General features: G+C 51.4%; 1 protein-coding gene across 1 annotated transcript; it reads left to right on the plus strand.

The window, feature by feature from the left end:
• Positions 1-1766: 1766 nt before the first annotated feature.
• IL10RA (interleukin 10 receptor subunit alpha) lies at positions 1767-18149 on the plus strand. The gene is made up of 7 exons (XM_082628718.1): positions 1767-1909; positions 3995-4109; positions 4717-4907; positions 6033-6202; positions 8184-8331; positions 10350-10471; positions 13587-18149. The coding sequence occupies exons 1-7, from the start codon at positions 1843-1845 to the stop codon at positions 14511-14513; spliced, it is 1740 nt and encodes a 579-aa protein (XP_082484844.1). The 5' UTR covers positions 1767-1842; the 3' UTR covers positions 14514-18149.
• The last annotated feature ends 1583 nt before the right edge of the window (positions 18150-19732 follow it).

A 19732-nucleotide genomic window follows, 5' to 3' on the forward strand; every position in this document is an offset into this window, starting at 1 on the left:
CCTGACCTTCACCGACCACCATCAAAAAATGAGGTCTTGGGCTTCCCTGGTGGTGCAGTGGTTAAGAATCCGCCTGCCAATGCAGGGGACACGGGTTCGAGCCCTGGTCTGGGAAGATCCCACATGCTGCGGAGCAACTAAGCCCGTGTGCCACAACTACTGAGCCTGCGCTCTAGAGCCCGCCAGCCACAACTACTGAAGCCCACGTGCCTAGAGCCCGTGCTCCGCAACAAGAGAAGCCACAGCAATGAGAAGCCCGCGCACCGCAGCGAAGAGTAGCCCCCACTCAATGCAACTAGAGAAAGACCACGTGCAGCGACGAAAACCCAACGCAGCCAAAAATAAATAAATAAATTTAAAAAAGAAAATGAGGTCTTTCTAGTCCCAAGGTAGATCTTCAGATACAGGATGGGACCTCCATCCCACCCCCCGCCCTCCATACACACACATAGTCTGAAGCACATGCCACCACCCAACAACAGTGAAGTGGACAGTTTGTCTCCCATGCCCAGATACCTTCCGTGCACCTGGAGTGAAGTGGCAGATGAGCCAATTGACAGAGGTATGAGTGACTGATGACGTTTACCCAGTTCTCCCGGAGCACTATTACCCAGCAGGAAAAAAAAAAAAAAAATGTGGTGCTCCAAGGACAATGGTGCTTCAAGGACAAAGGACAACCCTGCCTGAAAAAGTGTCAGCGTTACACCCCCTACCGGACTCTTAGTCGCCCTCCCTACCATGTTGCAATGGTTAGGAAATTTCTGAGCCCACCTGGGCAACGGGACCTGTCCCAAATAAGGAAAGGCATATACCCTGTCCCATTCCCACCCTATAGAAGGAAAGTATATGTGCCTCAACCAATCAGTAAACGAAATTTTCACCTCGGGCCATTCCTTTGTTTTCTGGCTATAAAAACTGATCAATAGCACATGTTCTGGCTCGACTCTCCCAGACTACTAGGAAGTCGACCCGCTGTTCTGGCAGCGACCCTTCCCTCTAATAAATTCTATATTCTTTACATTCTGCCTTGTGTCTGGAAATGCTTTTCCAACCCCCGTTCGGACCACGACAAAAAACCTCTAAACATGAGATTTCAGGCAGGCGAGGGAAACCAAAAAAGGCTGGAAGACGTCGTCGGCACCCCTTCCAAAATATTAAGCAGGTAGAGGACTGCCTATTTTACTGTTGGTTTAGCTCAGCCCTACATCAAGGTACTTGGCAGCTCCAAGGCTCCCACACGTGTCCTCTCACACATCTCCTGAGCACCTGAGACAATCTCTTTCCCAACTCCGAGCAGCTGCGGATCCCAACCCTACTCTTCAGTAAAATTTGCTCTGACGCCCTCACCCCACCTTCCGTACCCACAGGGACAAGGCTGTCCCTCGCCACCTGCACCGCAACACACACACACACACACACACACCCTCACAGGCTGTCCCTCGCCACCTGCACCGCAACACACACACACACACACACACACACACACACACACACTCCAGGCTACCCAGACCGCTTTCACTCTATTACACCGGGGCCCCCGGGAGGCGAGGAGGGTGCGAGTTGCCCAGAGCCCGGCCCCCGCCCCGGGACAGCATGCACAAGCCCTGCCCCTGCTTCCTCTCCACTTGCCTGGGCTGACCGCCCTCCGCAGCGGTTCTGGCTCCCTGACGCCACGGCTCCGGGGCGGGGCGTCTCGAGGCTCCGCCCTTCGACGTCAGCCTAGCGGGGCGCGGCCTGGCAGGCGGCCGGAGGTTTCAGTCGCAGTCCCGCAGAGCGGCGACTGGAGGCCAGCATCCCGGCTCTGGCTTCTCCTCCCGCTCCGGAGGATGCGGCTCGACCAGGATGCTGCCGCGCCTGATAGTGCAGCTTGCGGCCCTCCTCAGCCTGCTCCTCGGCTCTCGCGCGCACGGTAAGGATCGGGGTCTAGCCCTGCCCTCTCCGCGCCCGCCCCGCTCCCTCTCCTACCGGTCGTCGCTCCTACATTAAAGTTCTGAGTCCCACGGAGAATCACGTCTGGTTGGCCCTCTACGGAGAGGGGCGCCCATTATCTCCCCGCTCCCCCGAATCTCCCTCATTCTGGCAAGCCTGGGTCTCAGGCTCACCCGTTGTGGACGTGGAAGAGACTGAGATTGACTAGGGGAGGGGGAAGTGTGGATAGAGAAGTTAAATGACCCCCCCCAAGTCACCGTCCACCCGCCTCTCTGTGAGTCATAAATGTACCCCTGGCTTTTCTATTGTTCTAGTTCAAATGAAGGGACTGCTGGTCCCTCTGGGGAATTACTTTGATCTCAGTCTGACTCTACCTTCCCTTAGCTCTCCGATTAATCTATTTCTGCCCCGTGCCATGTCACCCTATCTCAGCTCTTTTCCCCCACTATTACCTGTCACCCCCATCGGATCATCCCTTCTCCTTCTTTATCCCCCAGTGCTCTCCCACTGCCACCTGCCTCCCTCCTCCCTACTGCTACTCCTCCTAACCCAGCCAGAAATCCTGGAAAGTTTCTGCAATTGAAAAGACTAAATCCTGAGGGGGGAAAATGAAAGGGCCGGGAGCTGGAGGGACCAGGAGCTGAGGCAGGGAGAGCAGGGACTGAAACTGCTTCTACATGACGCCAGAATACGAAGTAAAACATGCAGTCACCATTCACATGACAGAGAGCGGAGCTGGGGATGTGCAGCCCAAACACCACAATGATCCACCGTGTTTTTCACTTTCCGTATACTGTTTTGAAATCGAGACACAGACTTGAGGATCAAAGACAGTATAAGAAAGAAAGCAAGGGACCGGGACAGATGTGCTTTCTAAGTGAGAATGACAGTCAGAAAAAAGAAGCATTATTAGAGAGATGATGAGAAGTTGGAGAACAAGGGAAGCCTGGGAGTCGCTGTCAGATGGAGAGACATTAAGGGATCGAGGAGGAGAGAAGAGGAGCTGAATGTGGGTATTGGCCTTGACTTACTTCATTGCACTTGATCGGCAAGACTCTTAAAGGAGGTGTATTTATCACATCCTTACCAATGAGAGAACAAGTTCAGCGAGGTTAAATGATTTGTCTGAGTCACACTAGCAAGTGCTAGTTTGAGGCTCTTAAAGTTAGTTTCCCATGGTGAGAGGTATGGCTGGCTGTGAGGGGAGGACAGGAGGTGGAGAGAGGCACTGGTACTTAGTCTATATCACCCTGGAGCCAAGGGTGCCAGCTGTTTGTGGAAACGTCCTCAGCCCAGTCTAGACCCAGGGCTGCCTGTCCTACTCAGCCTGAGGCTGGGCATCTGGCTGCAGTAAAGCCCTCCTAGAAGTGAGGGGATGGGACAAGCACTCAGCTTGGGGTTCTGTGAAGAGAAACAGGTAGATGCCAACTAGCAGGATATCTGTGTACCCAAAGAACTCCAGAGAGGGGGGCCTTGGGCTAGAGCCAGGGCTGGGGCCAGGGTGGGGACCAGGTGTGGGGATGGAGAGCAGTCCTTGGGATGGGGCTGGAGCAGGGACAGGGACTGGGCAGAGCCAGGGACCAGCTCATCTGAGAGCTCACTGTAGGCACATCGTAGCCCTCAGCCCCTGCCTTCTTGCCTGGGATGCATCACACCCACCTTGGCTCTTGTCAACCAGCACTTCTGCTTCTGATCACCTACAGCACAGGACAGTGACTTAAGGACACTATACTAGCTCTGGGATCAGACACATCTGGATTCAAAGGCCCACTCTACCACTTACTACCCCCATTGACCTTGGGCAAGTCACTTAACCTCTCTGAACCTTCATTTCTTCTCTGGTGAAACTGGGGTAATAAATGCCTACCTTGTAGGATTACTGTGATAATGAAATGAGACAATATATGTAAAGTACTTAGCTGAGTGCTCAGCTCAAGGTAAAGTGCTCAGTAAATGGGAGCTGTTAGAATGCCTGCCACCATCACCACCATCATCTCCTCCCTGGCGGGGAGGTGGAGGGGGCCTCTGCTAGCTCTGGTACTGACACTGTTCTCCCTGTGGACAGAACTGCCCAGACCTTCATCTGCATGGTTTGAAGCAGAATTTTTCTACCACGTCCTCCACTGGACTCCCATCCCAAATCAGTCTGAAAGTACCTACTATGAAGTGGAGCTCCTGCGGTAAGCAAAAGGGAGGATGGAGAAAGGAGGGAGGTGAGTGAGGGAGTGGGTGAGTCCATCCCCTTCTACCTACCCTGGCATGGGAAGATACCTGCCTTGTTACTGAAATGACACCAGGAAGGACCCTGGCACATATCCATCAGTTGACAAGTACTGATCAAGTCTCATATGGCCAGAGTAGTGCGCTGGAAGCTCTGGGTGAGAAAGCCAAGGTATTGCCTTTACCCTCAAGACTTTTCCATCTTATTGGAAAAACAGGAAAAGCATCCATAAGCCAGTTGGAGAACAAGGAAGCCCTAAGGACTACAGATGTAGTTGGGAGAAGGGAGGAATTGGGCTGTGTTGTAGGGAGTGGCAAGTCTTCCTGGACGAGTTGGCGTTTGAGCTCCTCGTATTCCAATCTAAGAGTCTTCTAGAGCACAGAGAAATTGGTCCAGAGTCCCAGAACCAAGGGAGATCCCCTTGCAACTAGATGCCCCAGACTAAAGGGAATACCCTGAGGGCTATACCGTCATGAGAGCTCTCCCCTGGCCTCTTGCTTCCCTCCTAAAGGAGTTAGGTTTGAGCACAAGTTCCTCTCCCAACGCCTACCCCGCTATCTCCCCAGGTATGGAGTAGAACCCATCTACTGGAACCCCATCCACAGCTGTAGCCAGACCTTGGTGCTGTCCTGTGATCTCACCATGCAGACCCTGGACCTGTATCATAGCAATGGTTACCGAGCCAGAGTCCGGGCAGTGGACGGAGGCCAGCACTCAAACTGGACCTCTCCCAACACCCGCTTCTCTGTGGATGAAGGTGCTTTTCCTCCCCGGGGCCTAGAACATGGCTTTCAGGGTCCTTTCCAGCCAGAAGCTCTAGTCTAGAACTTTTCTCTCCGTTCCCATAGCTCGCCACATCTGCCTGGCTTCCTGGCCGGGGATTTAGTTGCCCAAACAAGCCTGAGTCAGGACTTTGGAGAAGGTTTAGATGAAAATAGCCAAGTTATTCAAGATTTAAAAGGGAACTGGAGTTGTTTATCCTACAGAAGAGAAGTCTTGGGGTGAGTTGGGGCAGCTGAGTCACGAGGGCCAGGTTGGTGTACTTGTAGGGTTCTGGGAGAGGAAGCAAATCCATAAGCACCCAGCACAGGGCAGCAAGCTGGAGGCAGAATTCCGATCAGGTCCTCCTCCCTTTAAGAATGAATTCCTTGGGGTCAGAGTGTGAGGCTTTGAAGCAGGGAGGTGCTATTGAAGCAAAGTTGGGAGTTTCTCTCTGCAGAGAGAAGAGAAAAGAATAAGCCCCAAATGTGATGGGATTCTTTCCTTCTGCAGATTGGGACTGACTGTGCTCTATGTGTGTGGCAAGGCTGCTCTGCACAATTCAGAATGATACTCTTGGAGGTCATTGTCTCCCAAATGCCTGCCCACAGGCCAGTACTCCACTGGCTGCAGAAACATCACTGAAGAGTGTGTTTAAAATAGACATTTCCTGGGCTTCCCTGGTGGCGTAGTGGTTGAGAGTCCGCCTGCCGATGCAGGGGACACGGATTCGTGCCCCGGTCCGGGAAGATCCCACATGCCGCGGGGCGGCTGGGCCCGTGAGCCATGGCCACCGAGCCTGCGCGTCCAGAGCCTGTGCTCTGCAATGGGAGAGGCCACAACAGTGAAAGGCCCGCGTACCGCAAAAAAAATAAAAATAAAAATAAAAAATATAGATGTTTCCAGGGCCCAGCTTCCAAAATTCAGATTCACTGTGTCTTGAGTGGGTCTGGGCATCTGCGTTTTTAACATGCTCCCCAGGATATCCTTATGTTCTGCCAGGTTGAGAAACCTGTAGCCCAGGTTTTAGGGTGGGTAAAGCTTGACCCTGGAGGCCAGGTATGGATGGGGTGCCCAGGCCCTCCCCAGCCTGCAGGCCTCATGGTTTTGTCTCCCGACTCAGTGACTCTGACAGTTGCCGGTGTGAAGCTAGAGATGCACGATGGCATCATCTTTGGGGTGATCCAGCTCCCCAGGCCCAAGATGGCCCCTGCAGGCGACACATATGAAAGCATCTTCCACAACTTCCGGGAGTATGAGATTGAGGTTCGCAAGGTACCAGGACGATATAAGGTATGGGATTCCCCAAGGCCGGGCTTTCCTGTCACCTGGGCCGGAAGTGCCTTGTGCACCCCTGGGGAACTTTTCCAGCAGAGTCGAGAGAGCTTGTGGGGCAAGTGGGGGGAGCTGAGATGGCCTCAGCCCTCAAACCTGTGCTTCTGCCAGGTGGCAGGGAAGACAGTGCCCGCTAGGTGTCAGGCAGCGCAGGAGATGTTGTAACTATTGCTTCCAACCCCCTTGCAGGTGGGGATTCTATTCCATGTTGTAGATGGCGAAATGAGGCTCTCAGAGGCTATGAAAATGCCCAAGCACACTCCCATAAATGGGGGATCTGGAATCTGCAAAATCCATTCCTCTTTCCTTTCAACCGCAGTTGATTCTAGCCCCTTCTGGGATGGTCCTCAGTATCTATAAAATACTTCCTTTTCGCTTTTTTTTTTAACATCTTTATTGGAGTATAACTGTTTTACAATGTTGTGTTAGTTTCTGCTGTATAACAAAGTGAATCAGCTATATGTATACATATATCCCCATATCCCCTCCCTCTTTTTTATTTTTATTTTTTTTTTTCTTTTTGCGGTATGCGGGCCTCTCACTGTTGTGGCCTCCCCCGTTGCGGAGCACAGGCTCCGGACGCGCAGGCCCAGCGGCCATGGCTCACGGGCCCAGCCGCTCCGCGGCATATGGGATCCTCCCAGACCGGGGCACGAACCCGTATCCCCTGCATCGGCAGGCGGACTCTCAACCACTGCGCCACCAGGGAGGCCCTCCCCTCCCTCTTGCGTCTCCCTCCCACCCTCCCTATCCCACTCCTCTAGGTGGTCACAAAGCACCGAGCTGATGTCCCTGTGCTATGCGGCTGCTTCCCACTAGCTATCTATTTTACATTTGGTAGTGTATATATGTCCATGCCACTCTCTTACTTCATCCTAGCTCACCCTTCCCCCTCCCCGTGTCCTCAAGTCCCTTCTCTACGTCTGCGTCTTTATTCCTGTCCTGCCCCTAGGTTCTTCAGAACCATTTTTTTTTTTAGATTCCATATATATGTGTTAGCATATGGTATTTTTTTCTTTCTGACTTACTTCACTCTGTATGACAGACTCTAGGTCCATCCACCTCACTACAAATAACTCATTTCGTTTCTTTTTATGGCTGAGTAATATCCCATTGTATATATGTGCCACATCTTCTTTATCCATTCATCTGTTGATGGACACTTAGGTTGCTTCCATGTCCTGGCTATTGTAAATAGAGCTGCAATGAACATTGTGGTACATGTCTCTCTTTGAATTATGATTTTCTCAGAGTATATGCCCAGTAGTGGGATTGCTGGGTCGTATGGTAGCTCTATTTTTAGTTTTTTAAGGAACCTCCATACTGTTCTCCATAGTGGCTGTGTCAACTTACATTCCCACCAACAGTGCAAGAGGGTTCCCTTTTCTCCACACCCTCTCCAGCATTTACTGTTTGTAGATTTTTTGATGATGGCCATTCTGACTGGTGTGAGGTGATACCCCATTGTAGTTTTGGTTTGCATTTCTCTATTGATTAGTGATGTTGAGCATCCTTTCATGTGTTTGTGGCCATCTGTATATCTTCTTTGGAGAAATGTCTATTTAGGTCTCCTGCCCATTTTTGGATTGGGTTGTTTGTTTTTTGTTATTGAGCTGCATGAGCTGCTTGTATATTTTGGAGATTAGTCCTTTGTCAGTTGCTTCATTCGCAAATATTTTCTCCCATTCTGAGGGTTGTCTTTTCGCCTTGTTTATGGCTTCCTTTGCTCCTTTTCATTTTTAATACAAACTAACTCATGGTAATCACAGAGATCTTGGGCTGCCTCGATAATGCAGGGTTTTTTATCTTAGAAAAAGAACACTGAAGGGGGTTGGCCTTCAGTGCTTTAGAGCGTCTCTAAAGGCCCCTCCAGCTCTCAGCTTCCATGTGGCATGGAACAAGGATATCGTGTTTACTGCTCTGATTGTTTTCGTTTCAGTCGCATGACAAGATAAAACATGAAAACTTTAACCTTCCAGTCCCGAGAGGGGTGGGAGAGTTCTGTGTCAGGGTGAAACCATCTGTCAGCTCCCGAGTGAACAAGGAGGTCTGGTCCAAGGAGGAGTGCATCGTGCTCACCCCGCAGTGTGAGTTGGTCAGGGCTGCTGTCTGGGCAGAAGGGAGGCAGGAAGGGCCTTGCACGTCTGAAAAGCATTCCACTGAGGGCTGCCGATGTGGGGCACTGTGCTAGGGCCCCCCAACTGCGACACAGCTCTCCATCCTCACACAGCTCTATGAAAGAGCTCCTATTGTCCCCATTTTAGAGATGCAGAAACTGAGGCTCAGTACCTACAAGCAACTTCCAGGGTGTGGCCACAAAGCCAGGTCTCCCGTTTCTGCGGGTGCTTCCACTGGAGCCCAGCTGCACTCCCAGGAGCCCTTCTGCAGCACCCCTCAGCCAGCTGTGGTGGTTCCTGTTTGTTACATTCCTCTGCTGTCTTTTTTTAGAGCTGGGGGCACCAAGGGCTGCTCCGAACTTCCCCTCCTCCCCCTCAGAGGAAAGCAGAACTGAGCTGACTCCTCCCCACAGCTGCAAAAGTCAGCAAATACTGTGCCAGGCTCTCAGCCCAGCGCTGGAAAGGGGAGGGAGGGAAGGGCATATGGCATGTGAAGGCTGCAGTTCTGCCCACAAGGATCTTACAGTCTGGCTGGGAAGACAGGATGTGCCCAGAGGAGGCTCTAACTAGCTACTCAGGACAACATATGTCAAGTGCCCAGCGAATCATGCCAACAGTCAGTGCGCTGGGAGTGCCCAGTCCAGTGTGGGCAGCGTCCAGCAATGACCAGAGGGACTCCTTACTTTTCTGCAGTACATTTCAGTTTATGGCAGACATGCACAAACTCATTGTCATTTCAGCCTCACTCACATTGAAGCAGAGTAAGGCACCATCTGTGTGCCAGGCGGCCTTAAGAGCTTTTCAACATCCACTCACTGATATAGAAATAGTTTTGTATACAGGTCTGTGTTCAAATCTCAGCTTCGTCACTAATGAAATATATGACCTTGGGCAACTTGCTTAACCTCTCTGGGCCTCAGGATGCTAATCTATAAAAATAGGGACCATAATAGTATTTACCTCCTAAGGTGGTTATAAGAATCAGGTGACATAAGTACAGTAGTCCCCCCCTTATCTGAAGGGCATACGTTCCAAGACCCCCAGTGGATGCCTTGAAAGCATGTATATATACTATGTTTTTTCTCTATACATACATACATACCTATGACAAAGTTTAGTTTATAAATTAAATAAAAATTTAAGAGAATGCCCAAATTGGCAACATCACTACTCTTGCACTTTGGGGCCGTTATTGAGTAAAATAAGAGTTACTTGAACAAAAGCACTGGATGCCACAACAGTCCATCTGATAACTGAGGCAGCCACTAAGGGACTCACGGGTGGGATGTGCTGGACAGAGGGATGATTCATGTCCCGGGCCAGACAGAGTGGAGCAGTGTGAGGTTTCATCACGCTACTCAGAACGGCACACGATTTAACTGATGAGTTGTTTATTTCTGGAAATCTTCCATTTAATGTTTTTGGACCACAGTTGAACACAGATAACTGAAACCACGGAAAGCAAAACCACAGATAAGGGGGGACTATTATAAAGGGCTTGGTTCATGATAAGTGCTGTGTGCTTCACAACCATCTATGAGGTAGGCACTATTATTTTGCCCATTTCGTAGACGGTAAAACGAAGGCTCAGATAGGCTAACTAATTTGTCCACAGCCTCACAGCTAGTAAGTGGTAGAGCTGGGATTTGAACCCAGGTCTGGCTGCTCCCAAAGCCTCCCTTCTTACCTGCTGTACCATCCTGCCCCACCGCTATGTATGCCTTCATGTGAGTTTTGTGCAGAGAGCTGGAGGCCATGTGTCTAGTGAGGGAATCCTTCAGGGCAGAGGTTGGAGGGCCAGGCAGGGACTCCCAAGAATCCTGGCATGGCCTCCAGAGTTGTGGCCTAGAGGTAACCTGGGGTGGGGGATGCAGGGGGTCACTCGGCCTCTCACCGAGAGGCTCCTGAGAGGGGCCATGGGATCCTCGGGGACTGCCCCTCCATATCCCATGGCACCAGGCTATAAACCCATCTCTCTGGGCCCACAGATTTCACCATGACCAACCTCAGCATCTTCTTCACCTTTGTCCTGCTGCTCTGTGGAGCCCTGGCCTTCTTCCTGGCCCTCCAGCTGTATGTGCAGCGCCGGGGGAAGCTGCCCACCGTCCTGGTGAGTCTCACAGGGAGGCCACTGCCCCATCCTCCCCGGCCCCACCAGGACTCTGGGAGGCAGGGAGCACCCTCCCAGGCAGGCCGTACCCTCAGCCCTGACGTTATCAGATGCACCTTCATCAAGCACCATGGGGGCGGAGGGAGGGCTTGAACGCCAAGCCCAGCGCGGAGAATGTTGCCTTATAGTGGCCCAGATAAGACACAGTAATCCCAACCCGCCATGCGCCATTTTGTTACTATTTGCCAATAATTGGCCACGAACCAGCCCCTGTGCACTAGTACCTCGGAGTCAGCTAGTTATAGCCTCACTTTACAACTGAGGAAACTGAGGCGTAGAGAGATTGTTACATGCAGAGGGTCCCACAGCCAGGAAGAGTCAGGGCCGGAGCCCAGCCTTCCCCATCCCTAGAGGCTGGCGAAGGGTGCTCTGGAACAGGAAGACAAAGGGCTGCTGTCAGTGTGGGAGAGAGCAGAGCGGAGAGGTGATGCTGAGAGGCGAGCATCTCCGGCCCTTCCCACAGCCTATCCTCTTGCTACACGGTGCTGACAAACACCGCATCTGTCGTCAGCCGGCCTCCAAAGTTCAGCTTGCCGCATCGAGCAGCATTTCCAGACCACAGCCCGTCTCTGGCCTGGGATTCAGACTGGACCAAAGGTGGTCCCCACAGCTGACACTACCGTGATGGTCGAGGGCTCAGCTGTAAGGGTGGGCTCCTTCGGGGAGACCAGGGCCCAGGGAAGCTCACAGCTGGAAGGGGACCCTCCACAAGGATCCCAGGATCTCTAGGAAAAATGAGAGAGACAGAGGCCCTCTGAAATTATTTTGAGTAAGAACTCTGAGATGGAGATGGAGGAGAGAGAAGAGGGGTGGGGCTGCCTGGTGAGTGCACCAGAGGACCTGCCCTCAGGGATGGGTAACTAGAGAGCAGAGTGGTAGGAAAGGACCGCTGGATGGGAGAGTCTTAGTTGGGCTTGGGGAAAGGCATCTAGTAAGAGAGAGGTAGCTACTGAGTTACAGTTACCAAGCATCTACAACATGCAAAATGTTGTACGGAAGCAGCTGAGTAATGTGGCCACTGGTCCCAAGGGGCTTGATTACGTCCGGTGGGCCAGCCAACGAATCAACTATTAAGTTTAATGCAAAACAGTGAAATGGACATAGATGCAAAAGTGCCAAAGGAGATGACAAGCAACCTCTGGTTTTTTTGTTCTTTCTGAACATTTGGATCACAGAATTGACTTGTTCTCATGAGTTTTTTCATCCTCAAGATAAGTACAGCCCAGTTTCCTTCCTCTAACGATCACAGCCATTACTAACTTTATAAATAACTGAGAGAGCACGAAGCACTTTCACATGCACTTGCTTGTTCTCATTCATTAGCTGCTTTGATCTGATCTTCAATGATTATCAAAGTAAGCATTGTTAAACAAGTGGGGATTACAAATCAGGACAGTTGAGTACAAATTCCAGATTTATTTGTTCTTTGCTGCTGTGTGACACTGGGCAAGTCATTTAACTTCTCTGAGGTTCAGTTTTCTCCTCTAGGAAATAGAGATAATAATACTTCTTTAGAGAATTATTGGAGAGTAAAATTCAATTCACCGAGTGTTTATTGAGTGCTTTCTCTGTATCAGGCACTGTTCTAAGTATTTTACATGCACGAACCACAACTTGAGGAGGCAATACTGTCATTGTTTCCATTTTGCATAGGAGGAACTATAGCACAGAGAGGATAAATGATTTGGCCGAAGTGACACAGCTGATAAGAGGCAGACCTGGGATTTGAACCCGTGAAGTCTGGCTCCAGAATACACATCCTTAGTCACCAAGCCATCTGATATCAGTAGGGATCCAACCAATAAGAGTTGCATTAGAGTCATCACATACAAAGGGAACAAGGGCAGATGTGCAACAGTGAGTCAGTAAGTCAGTCAACAAACCTTTGGAGTGCCTACTATGTGCCAGCTCAGTTTAAGCTCTGGGAACGGAGTGGCCAATAAGAACAGACGACTCCTGCCCTCAAGGAGCTTCTATTCTGTTGGAGGTCGGGACTGAGTGTGTGTGTGTGTGTGTGTGTGTGTGTGTGTGTGTGTGTGCGCACATGTGGGGGCACAGAAAACAAAAAAATAACTCCAGGAACTAAGTGCTAGGAAAAAATAAACTGGGTTAATGGGAAGAGAGTGTCTGGAGCACTGCTTTAGCCAGGGTGATTGGGAAAGTCTCTCTGAGGAGATGACGTCTGAATTGAGACCTGAACGATAAGGAGGATCCAGCCATACAAAGTGCTAGGAGAAGAGTATTCCAACCAGGAGTAGCCTGTGCAAAGGCCCTGAGACAGCACTGTCCAGAGCAAAAGGAACACCAGTGCGGCTGGGGCACAAGAGCAAGGGGGAGAGAGGTTAAGTGACTTCCCTGGGACTCTGGGCAATTAATGGGGAGCGAGGCCTCCCCAGCTGTAGCTCTGCTTGTTTCACCGCCCCCCACGCTGCAGCCAGGCTGTGTTTATGTGAATCACTCAGGGAGTGGAGAAATTAACTCGGTGTCTCACATCCAGCGTTATAAGAGATGAAATGAGTACCACGGGATAGGATAGGACAGGACAATACAATAGATCACAGCGCACAGGTAGTAACGATAAGTATTATTTTGTGAACTTGGTTTCAATCATATATGAGTTATATATTTATGGGCTATTTATATACAGGTTATCGTGTAACATATTTCTTACTTGGGGTCATAGTGAAAAAAAGTCTGAAACACATTTCTAGATGTCCGTGGGTCCAGCCTGCTTTCGGGTTTGAAAAGCACTGCTGATGGAGCCTCCTGAGAATGTTCACCTTTCCCTGCAGCCTCCCATTCTGCCTGTCATTCTGTCTGAACTCCGAGAATACAGGCTTCTTAGGTATCTGGCCTGAGTCAAACTGAGAACTGCATGAGGAGGAAAACTCAGTTCTGAACCAAAACCAAAAGGACACGTGGCAGCGTACTCCAGGCTCTGCAGGACCCCCTCTGTTGGAGCAGTACCTCCTGAACCCCCGGCCTCCCCCGGCCACACTGGGGCGGGTTCTTGCAGGTGACCCTCCCGCCCCTCACTCTACCCTCTCCTCCCCAGGTCTTCAAGAAGCCCAGTCCCTTCAGCCTCATCAGCCAGCTTTCCTGCCCAGAGACCCAAGACACCATTCATCCCCTCGATGAGGAGGCCTTCCCCAAGGTGTCCCCAGAATTGAGGAACTCGGAGCTGCACGGCAGCACGGACAGTGGCTTCAGCAGTGCCAAGCCATCCCTGCAGACTGATGAGCCCCAGTTCCACCTCCCTGCCCCCCACCCCCAGGCTGGGGGTCCTTTGGGAAAGGGGGCGACCCGGTTGCTGGAGAACAGCTGCAGTAGCGGCGGCAGCAAAAGTACAGACAGCGGGATCTGCTTGCAGGAGCCCAGCCTGAGTCCTGGCACGGAGCCCAACTGGGAGCCGCAGGTGGGGAGCGACAGCCGGGACCAGGATGACAGTGGCATTGGCCTGGTCCAGAACTCTGAGAGGCAGCCTGAGGATGTTCAGGGTGGCTCAGCTTTGGACCATGTTCGTCCCCTGGGACCGGAGGTGGCTGCGGGAGAAGACCCAGCTGCAGGGGCCTTCCAGGGCTACCTGAAGCAGACCCGGTGCCCAGAGGAGAGGGCAGCCGAGGCAGGCGGCCTGGAAGAAGAGTCCTCCTCAACAGATGGCCTTGGCCCCAAATTCAGGACATGCGTGGATGCTGAGGTGGACTGGCCTCTACCAGCCCTGGCCAAGGGCTATTTGAAACAGGACCCCCCAGAAATAACTCTCACTCCCTCAGGGGCCCCAGCTGGACAGTGGAACCCACCAACTGAGGATTGGTCACTCCTGGGCTTGACCAGCTGTGGTGACCTGGGAACATCTGACTGGAGGTTTGCCCATGATCTTGCCCCTCTGGACTGTGTGGCAGCCCCAGGCGGTCTCCTGGGCAGCTTTGACTCAGACCTGGTCGCCCTGCCACTGATCTCCAGCCTGCACTCAAGTGAGTGACTCAGGCCAAAGGGCTGCTTTTGGTTTCCGCTGCACCCTGCCTGGACCCAGAGGGGCCCCAGGGGATGAAAGTGAAGCACAAGGCCAGTCTGGGCACTTTTCTGCAAGCGTAGTGAGGCCAGCGCCAGCCCTGGTAAGTGTCCAGGGCAGGAGGAAACTAAACTAGCACAGGGTACGTACGTGGCATTGGCCTCCTCTGCAGACGGGGCCCTGCAGACTCTGGCGGAGCTGAGAAGGGCAGGGCAGAGATCTCCACCTCCTTGGGACACTTCCCATATTGTAAAGGACTACTTGCTCAGGGGAATCATGGGGCTTTTTGGAGTTGTGGTGAGGCCACCAGGCTGAAGTCAGCTCAGAGAGCCAGGCCTCCCTGCTGAGGCCAGCCATGTGTCAGGGCCTCCAGCAGGATAGAGGGCTGAGAGGATGGAGGCTTCAGGGCCTCGCTGCAGGGGCCATTTCTAGGAGGTAAAGGAGGGAGCAGGGGCCAAAGGGAGCTGAGATCCAGAAGGGGGCTTCTGGCTCAGAATCCAGTGCTCTGGGTATGGCTTGTGTCCATCTGCAGACCGCACCCTCTTTCAAGCAAATAGAGCAACATCCCCCTGGGGCACTTGGAGTGGCCAAGCCACGGACTACACTCACCCTGCTGCCCACACCATGTTGCTGACAGTACCAGCGAAACCATGGGTGTTTGTACTGGTCAAAACTCAGGCCTTCAGGTGGCCTCTAGGCTTGGACGCCACCTTATCTGCCCAAGAGGGTCAGGGTTAGGACCTGCACTGTGTTTTCTGCTGACATCCAGCTACAGGACAGGACACTGGGGTAGGGCCTCTGTTCAATGATCAGCTGTGCGACCTTGGGCCAGCCACTTCTCAGAGGGCCTCTGTTATCCCATCTGTGACGTAAAGAATCTCTAGGGGACCCTTCTAGATGGATGGATGTTAGCCAAGCTGGCTTCTGGGGTAACATCTCCAACCCCAACTGACCCTGGGTAGGGAGGAAGCCATGCCTGCACAGAGCCGGCTTCTTTCCCGTGCCGCAGGCTAACTGATGTAGCAAGAGTGCATGGCATTGTGCTGAGAGAGCAACCAGACCCTGGGCCCAGAGAGGGGGCAGGTGTGGGCCCTGCTTCCCCACAGTCAGTTTAGAATCTGTCTGCAAAGCCAGTTTACAGGCCGTGGGCAGGGAACCTGGGAGGGGTGATAGGCCTGGGGTGTGCCCACCCCCCAAGTCATCCTCGGCCCTGTGTTCTCCGTGGCATTCTGGGAATAGACATCAGGCCCAGGGAATCCAGCCAGAGCCCCTTCCGCTCTGCCAGGAAGCTCGTAGGCGCCAGTCCGATAGTAACTCCCTCTAGAAACAGGCTTGAAGGAGGAGTTTCTCAGCGTTTCCTTGGAAGGTTTATTTATTTATTTTGTTCATTTATTTATTGAAGAGGCAGCAAGATACAGGGAAAGAGTTCTGGGTATTTCGATAGCCTAGGAGTTCTCATTCTGATTTCACTGTTTCTAGCCGTGTGACCTTGGGAAAGCCACTTTTCCTCATCTGTGAAACCAGAAAACGTTGTCTGACTTGTTTCATCCATAAGGGTGTGAGGTTCCACTGAGGACGAGGGTGTGAATGTGCCTTGAACACAGGCTCTGTGAGTGACATGTGTTCTTTCTTCCAATAAATTGTCAGAACCACAGGAATCTTGGGAAACCAATCAGATTTCTGATGACACAGTGGCTGGTAGAGGCATCAAGTTGTTGATGATTGAGAACGATGAGTAGATGTGCGATGTCGCTTTAAGCTACCAAGACTGAGGACTTAGGCTCAAATCAAGTCCAAGTCCTCATGTTGACATTTATTTTCTGTGACCTTGGGCAAGTTTCTTACTAAGTTCCAGTTTCTTCATCTATAAAATGGGAATAATCATTCTTCATGGGGATGTCAGGAGGTTTAAATGAGATCACACATGAAGAGTTACATTTAAAGCTGTATAGGGAAATGGACAGTTTTTCTTGGAAACGGGTGAAAATGAAAGAGATCGTGAAAAATGTATGTTAAGTATGTAACGAAATTGCTGAAGGAGTACCTGAGGAAAGATAATGAATGCAACTAAGGTAAAGAGCATGTAATGTAATGAAAGATAATGAGTGTAAATGAAAGGGTATGCGGAGGGTTCTTTAAGAAGACTGAAAAGGAACCAGTGGGACAGAAAACACTATCTTTTGGATGTGAATTCTGACAACTTGAAAGGAGACCCGACGGCCCCTCCCTTCCAGGCAGACAGCAGACCAGGCATTCCTGGAGCCCCGCCAGCCGCTCCCCCCAACCTGGAAGTGTGCCCCAGCAACGCTTCTCGTAAGTGCAGAAGCCGTCTGCACTCAATTCTAAAAGCAGCCTCCCCCTTCCACGAAAAGCCACGTGTGGGTTTGAGGCTCTCCCCGAGCTCAGCCCAGCCGGTGGAGCAGACCCAGGGCTTGGGGCCTGAGTTTTGGATACACTTTGCTCTTTGTCGCAGCCTGGATTCTCCAGGAGGTGGTCGGGGACACCACATCTCTGTTCCCCTGTGTCATTTCTGACGATGCCTCTCCCCTTTTACTCTGAGAAAATAACCAGTTCTGGGGAAGCATTGATCCTATCATCTTCAGAGAACTTGACTAATCTCATACCGTTTGGGACCTGCTCAGACTTTTGCCCCGAAGGCCTCCTTGTCCAATTGGTGTATGGGGTTGGTCACTTCCTCCTGGAAATGAGTGTTGGAGATGGCGTCTGCCCAAGGGAAAGGCCTCTGGGGCAGGTTGGATGAAGCCTGGCTGAGACGTGAATAGGAAGTTTCAGAGAGTAAGAGGAATCCCTCTCAAGGAACCGAGGCCAGTTTGGATGGATGGAGTAGTTCGAAGGAGAGGGTGGAGTCCGAGCACGTGAGCTCTTGCAGCAGCCTTCCCTTATGTGGAAGGAGTGGGAGTTTGTGCCGAGTCTCCTCCTCTTTTAAGCTGCTTTCTGACCACCCAGCACGGCCAGGGCCATGGGAGAAACTGAGAGAGTTCTTCCAAACAGCAGTGAGACACTGCCAGGCTTCTTGGGAATTTGGAATAAAGTCCCCAAGAGATGGCCCCGTTTGTTCCTACACTGAGAAACCTCCTTCGAGGGCTTTTCCAAGCTGAGGGATGGGTGATTCTGCATTTCTATGAGCTAATGGAACTTCCTCTTAGTAAGGAGATGGGAAGTGGGCATTCTACTGAACTCTGTTTTCCCGAGTTTGTAAGTAGCTATAGTCAAAGAGTCTGCCTCGTCTTTCCCCAAAGATCTCCATCCCTCCCCACCCCACTCCCAATGCACACACGGTCACAGGACACACGCCACCCCTGAGATGGTCCCACCCACTGCACTGAATGGCACCCACAGGGCAGTGCAGGTGGAGGGTCGCTGAGCCCCGCCCACGAACGACAAAGAAGGGGGTCTTGCTGTGCCCACCTGGGACAGCACACTGGTAACCATCTGAAGTAGTTCTAGCAGTTAAGGCTGACTTTATCAAACCCCAGTCTAGAGGACACTAGATACTAGAAGGCATGACATCTATTTCCTGTAGTGCTCATGGGTTTGGGGGTTTCTTTTAAAGCAAATCCACAATTAAAAAATTTTTATTAATCATTTATGATCACTTTTATTGATGAGCCACCACACCTCACTATCAGCTTGCTCTCAACTTCATTTTCACTCCCGTAAACATTCAAAAAGGGTGCTGGGACCCAGTAAACACTGACAAACAAGGGTCGGGTGAGGTGAAATTTGTGTTTTAGAAAGATAACCCTGGTCAGTACACAACAGGGTCAAGACACCCTGGCATGAGTCAGAAGGAACCAGGCAGAATGTAGGGTGAACTGGTTGGAGGCATTTCTTGTCAGCATTTCATTTCTTCAAGAAACACGTTATTAAGCATGTACTACGTGCCCAACATGGCACTCGGCCCTGGGTCCAGAGTGGTGAACAAAAGATGTACAGCTTCATGGAGGTCACCTCTGCTTATGAAGATAATCACCAAGCTACTCAACAGACTAACAAACATATTACTATCATCAGTGATAAGTGCCATCAAGGAAACTAATATCCACACACGAGATGGAAGCAAGCATTAGAGAAACTGAACAGGAGGTTGTACTAGTCAGCTCAGGCTGCTGTAACAAGATACCGTGCTTCAACACCACCACAGTTATTTCTCACTGTTCTGGAGGCCAGGATGTCCAAGACCAAGGTGTTGGCAGATTCATTTCTCGGTGAGGGCTCTCTTCCTGACTTGCAGATGAGGCTAAAGATTCATGATGGCCCCTTCTCCTTCTCCTTCCATAGTGGGATGGGATGGGGGTAGGGGTGGTAGAGAGCTCTGGTTTCTCTCCCTCTTCTTGTAAGGATACTTTTTCCACTGTGAGAGCTTCTCTCTCACAACTTCATCTAACCCTAATCACAAAGGCCCCACCTCCTAATACCAGGGGTTAGGGCTTCAACATATGAATGGGGGGACCACAAACATTCAGTCCATGACAGAGGCTTAAACAATAATCCAATTAAATGAGCAGGGACAGTGGGAAGAGAGGAAGTGACAGATTCAAAAGACAATTTGAAGAGAATATTGGCAAGACTTGATGACAACCCAGAGTGAGAGAAACAGGAATCAGAGGTACTAATCATACTGCAATGTGGATGAGGAGAAAAGTGGAATATGGTCGTGGAAGGGAGACATGGGCATGGGGGAAAAGGGGAGATGGTGAGTTCTGGGGTTGATAGGTCAGCCAAGGAGACGATCCTCCAGCAGTTGGCAAGGCAGGCCTGGCACTGGGTGAGGGCTCAGAGCTGAGGATTCGGATATGAAAGCCTTTGTGCTAGGACCCACTTAGGTCAAGTTCACATTCAAAGGTATGGAGAAGACCACCAAGCTCCTCTGCAGCCAATATACAGTTAAAATACTCACCTCATGATCGCCCACCTAGAGGAAAAGCAGGCTGCCATTCCTCTGCTCTTAGCCATGCCTATGCTGGGCACCTGTCTTGCAGACCCCACTGTCATTGGTGCCATGTTGTTCCTCGGACAATCACAGCCCATCACAAGGGTGCAGCTGAGAGTTTTTAGTCAATCAGCTGATCTGTAGGGCTGGTTAGCTCTGGAGCAGGCACAGGGAGGGGTGCTGGTGAAGATTAGTACATGACCAGCAAAGGTCTGGGTGTGGGTGCCACACCTGT

This window comes from Mesoplodon mirus (genome assembly GCF_964341445.2).
Source record: "Mesoplodon mirus genome assembly, chromosome: 7".
NCBI classification, from domain to species: domain Eukaryota; kingdom Metazoa; phylum Chordata; class Mammalia; order Artiodactyla; family Ziphiidae; genus Mesoplodon; species Mesoplodon mirus.

Coding starts and splice junctions, on each gene's coding strand:
- IL10RA (XM_082628718.1), top strand. CDS start 1,843: ATGCTGCCGCGCCTGATAGTGCAGCTTGCGGCCCTCCTCAGCCTGCTC. Junction 4,110..4,716: donor TATGAAGTGGAGCTCCTGCG/GTAAGCAAAAGG, acceptor CTATCTCCCCAG/GTATGGAGTAGAACCCATCT. Junction 4,908..6,032: donor CCGCTTCTCTGTGGATGAAG/GTGCTTTTCCTC, acceptor CTCCCGACTCAG/TGACTCTGACAGTTGCCGGT.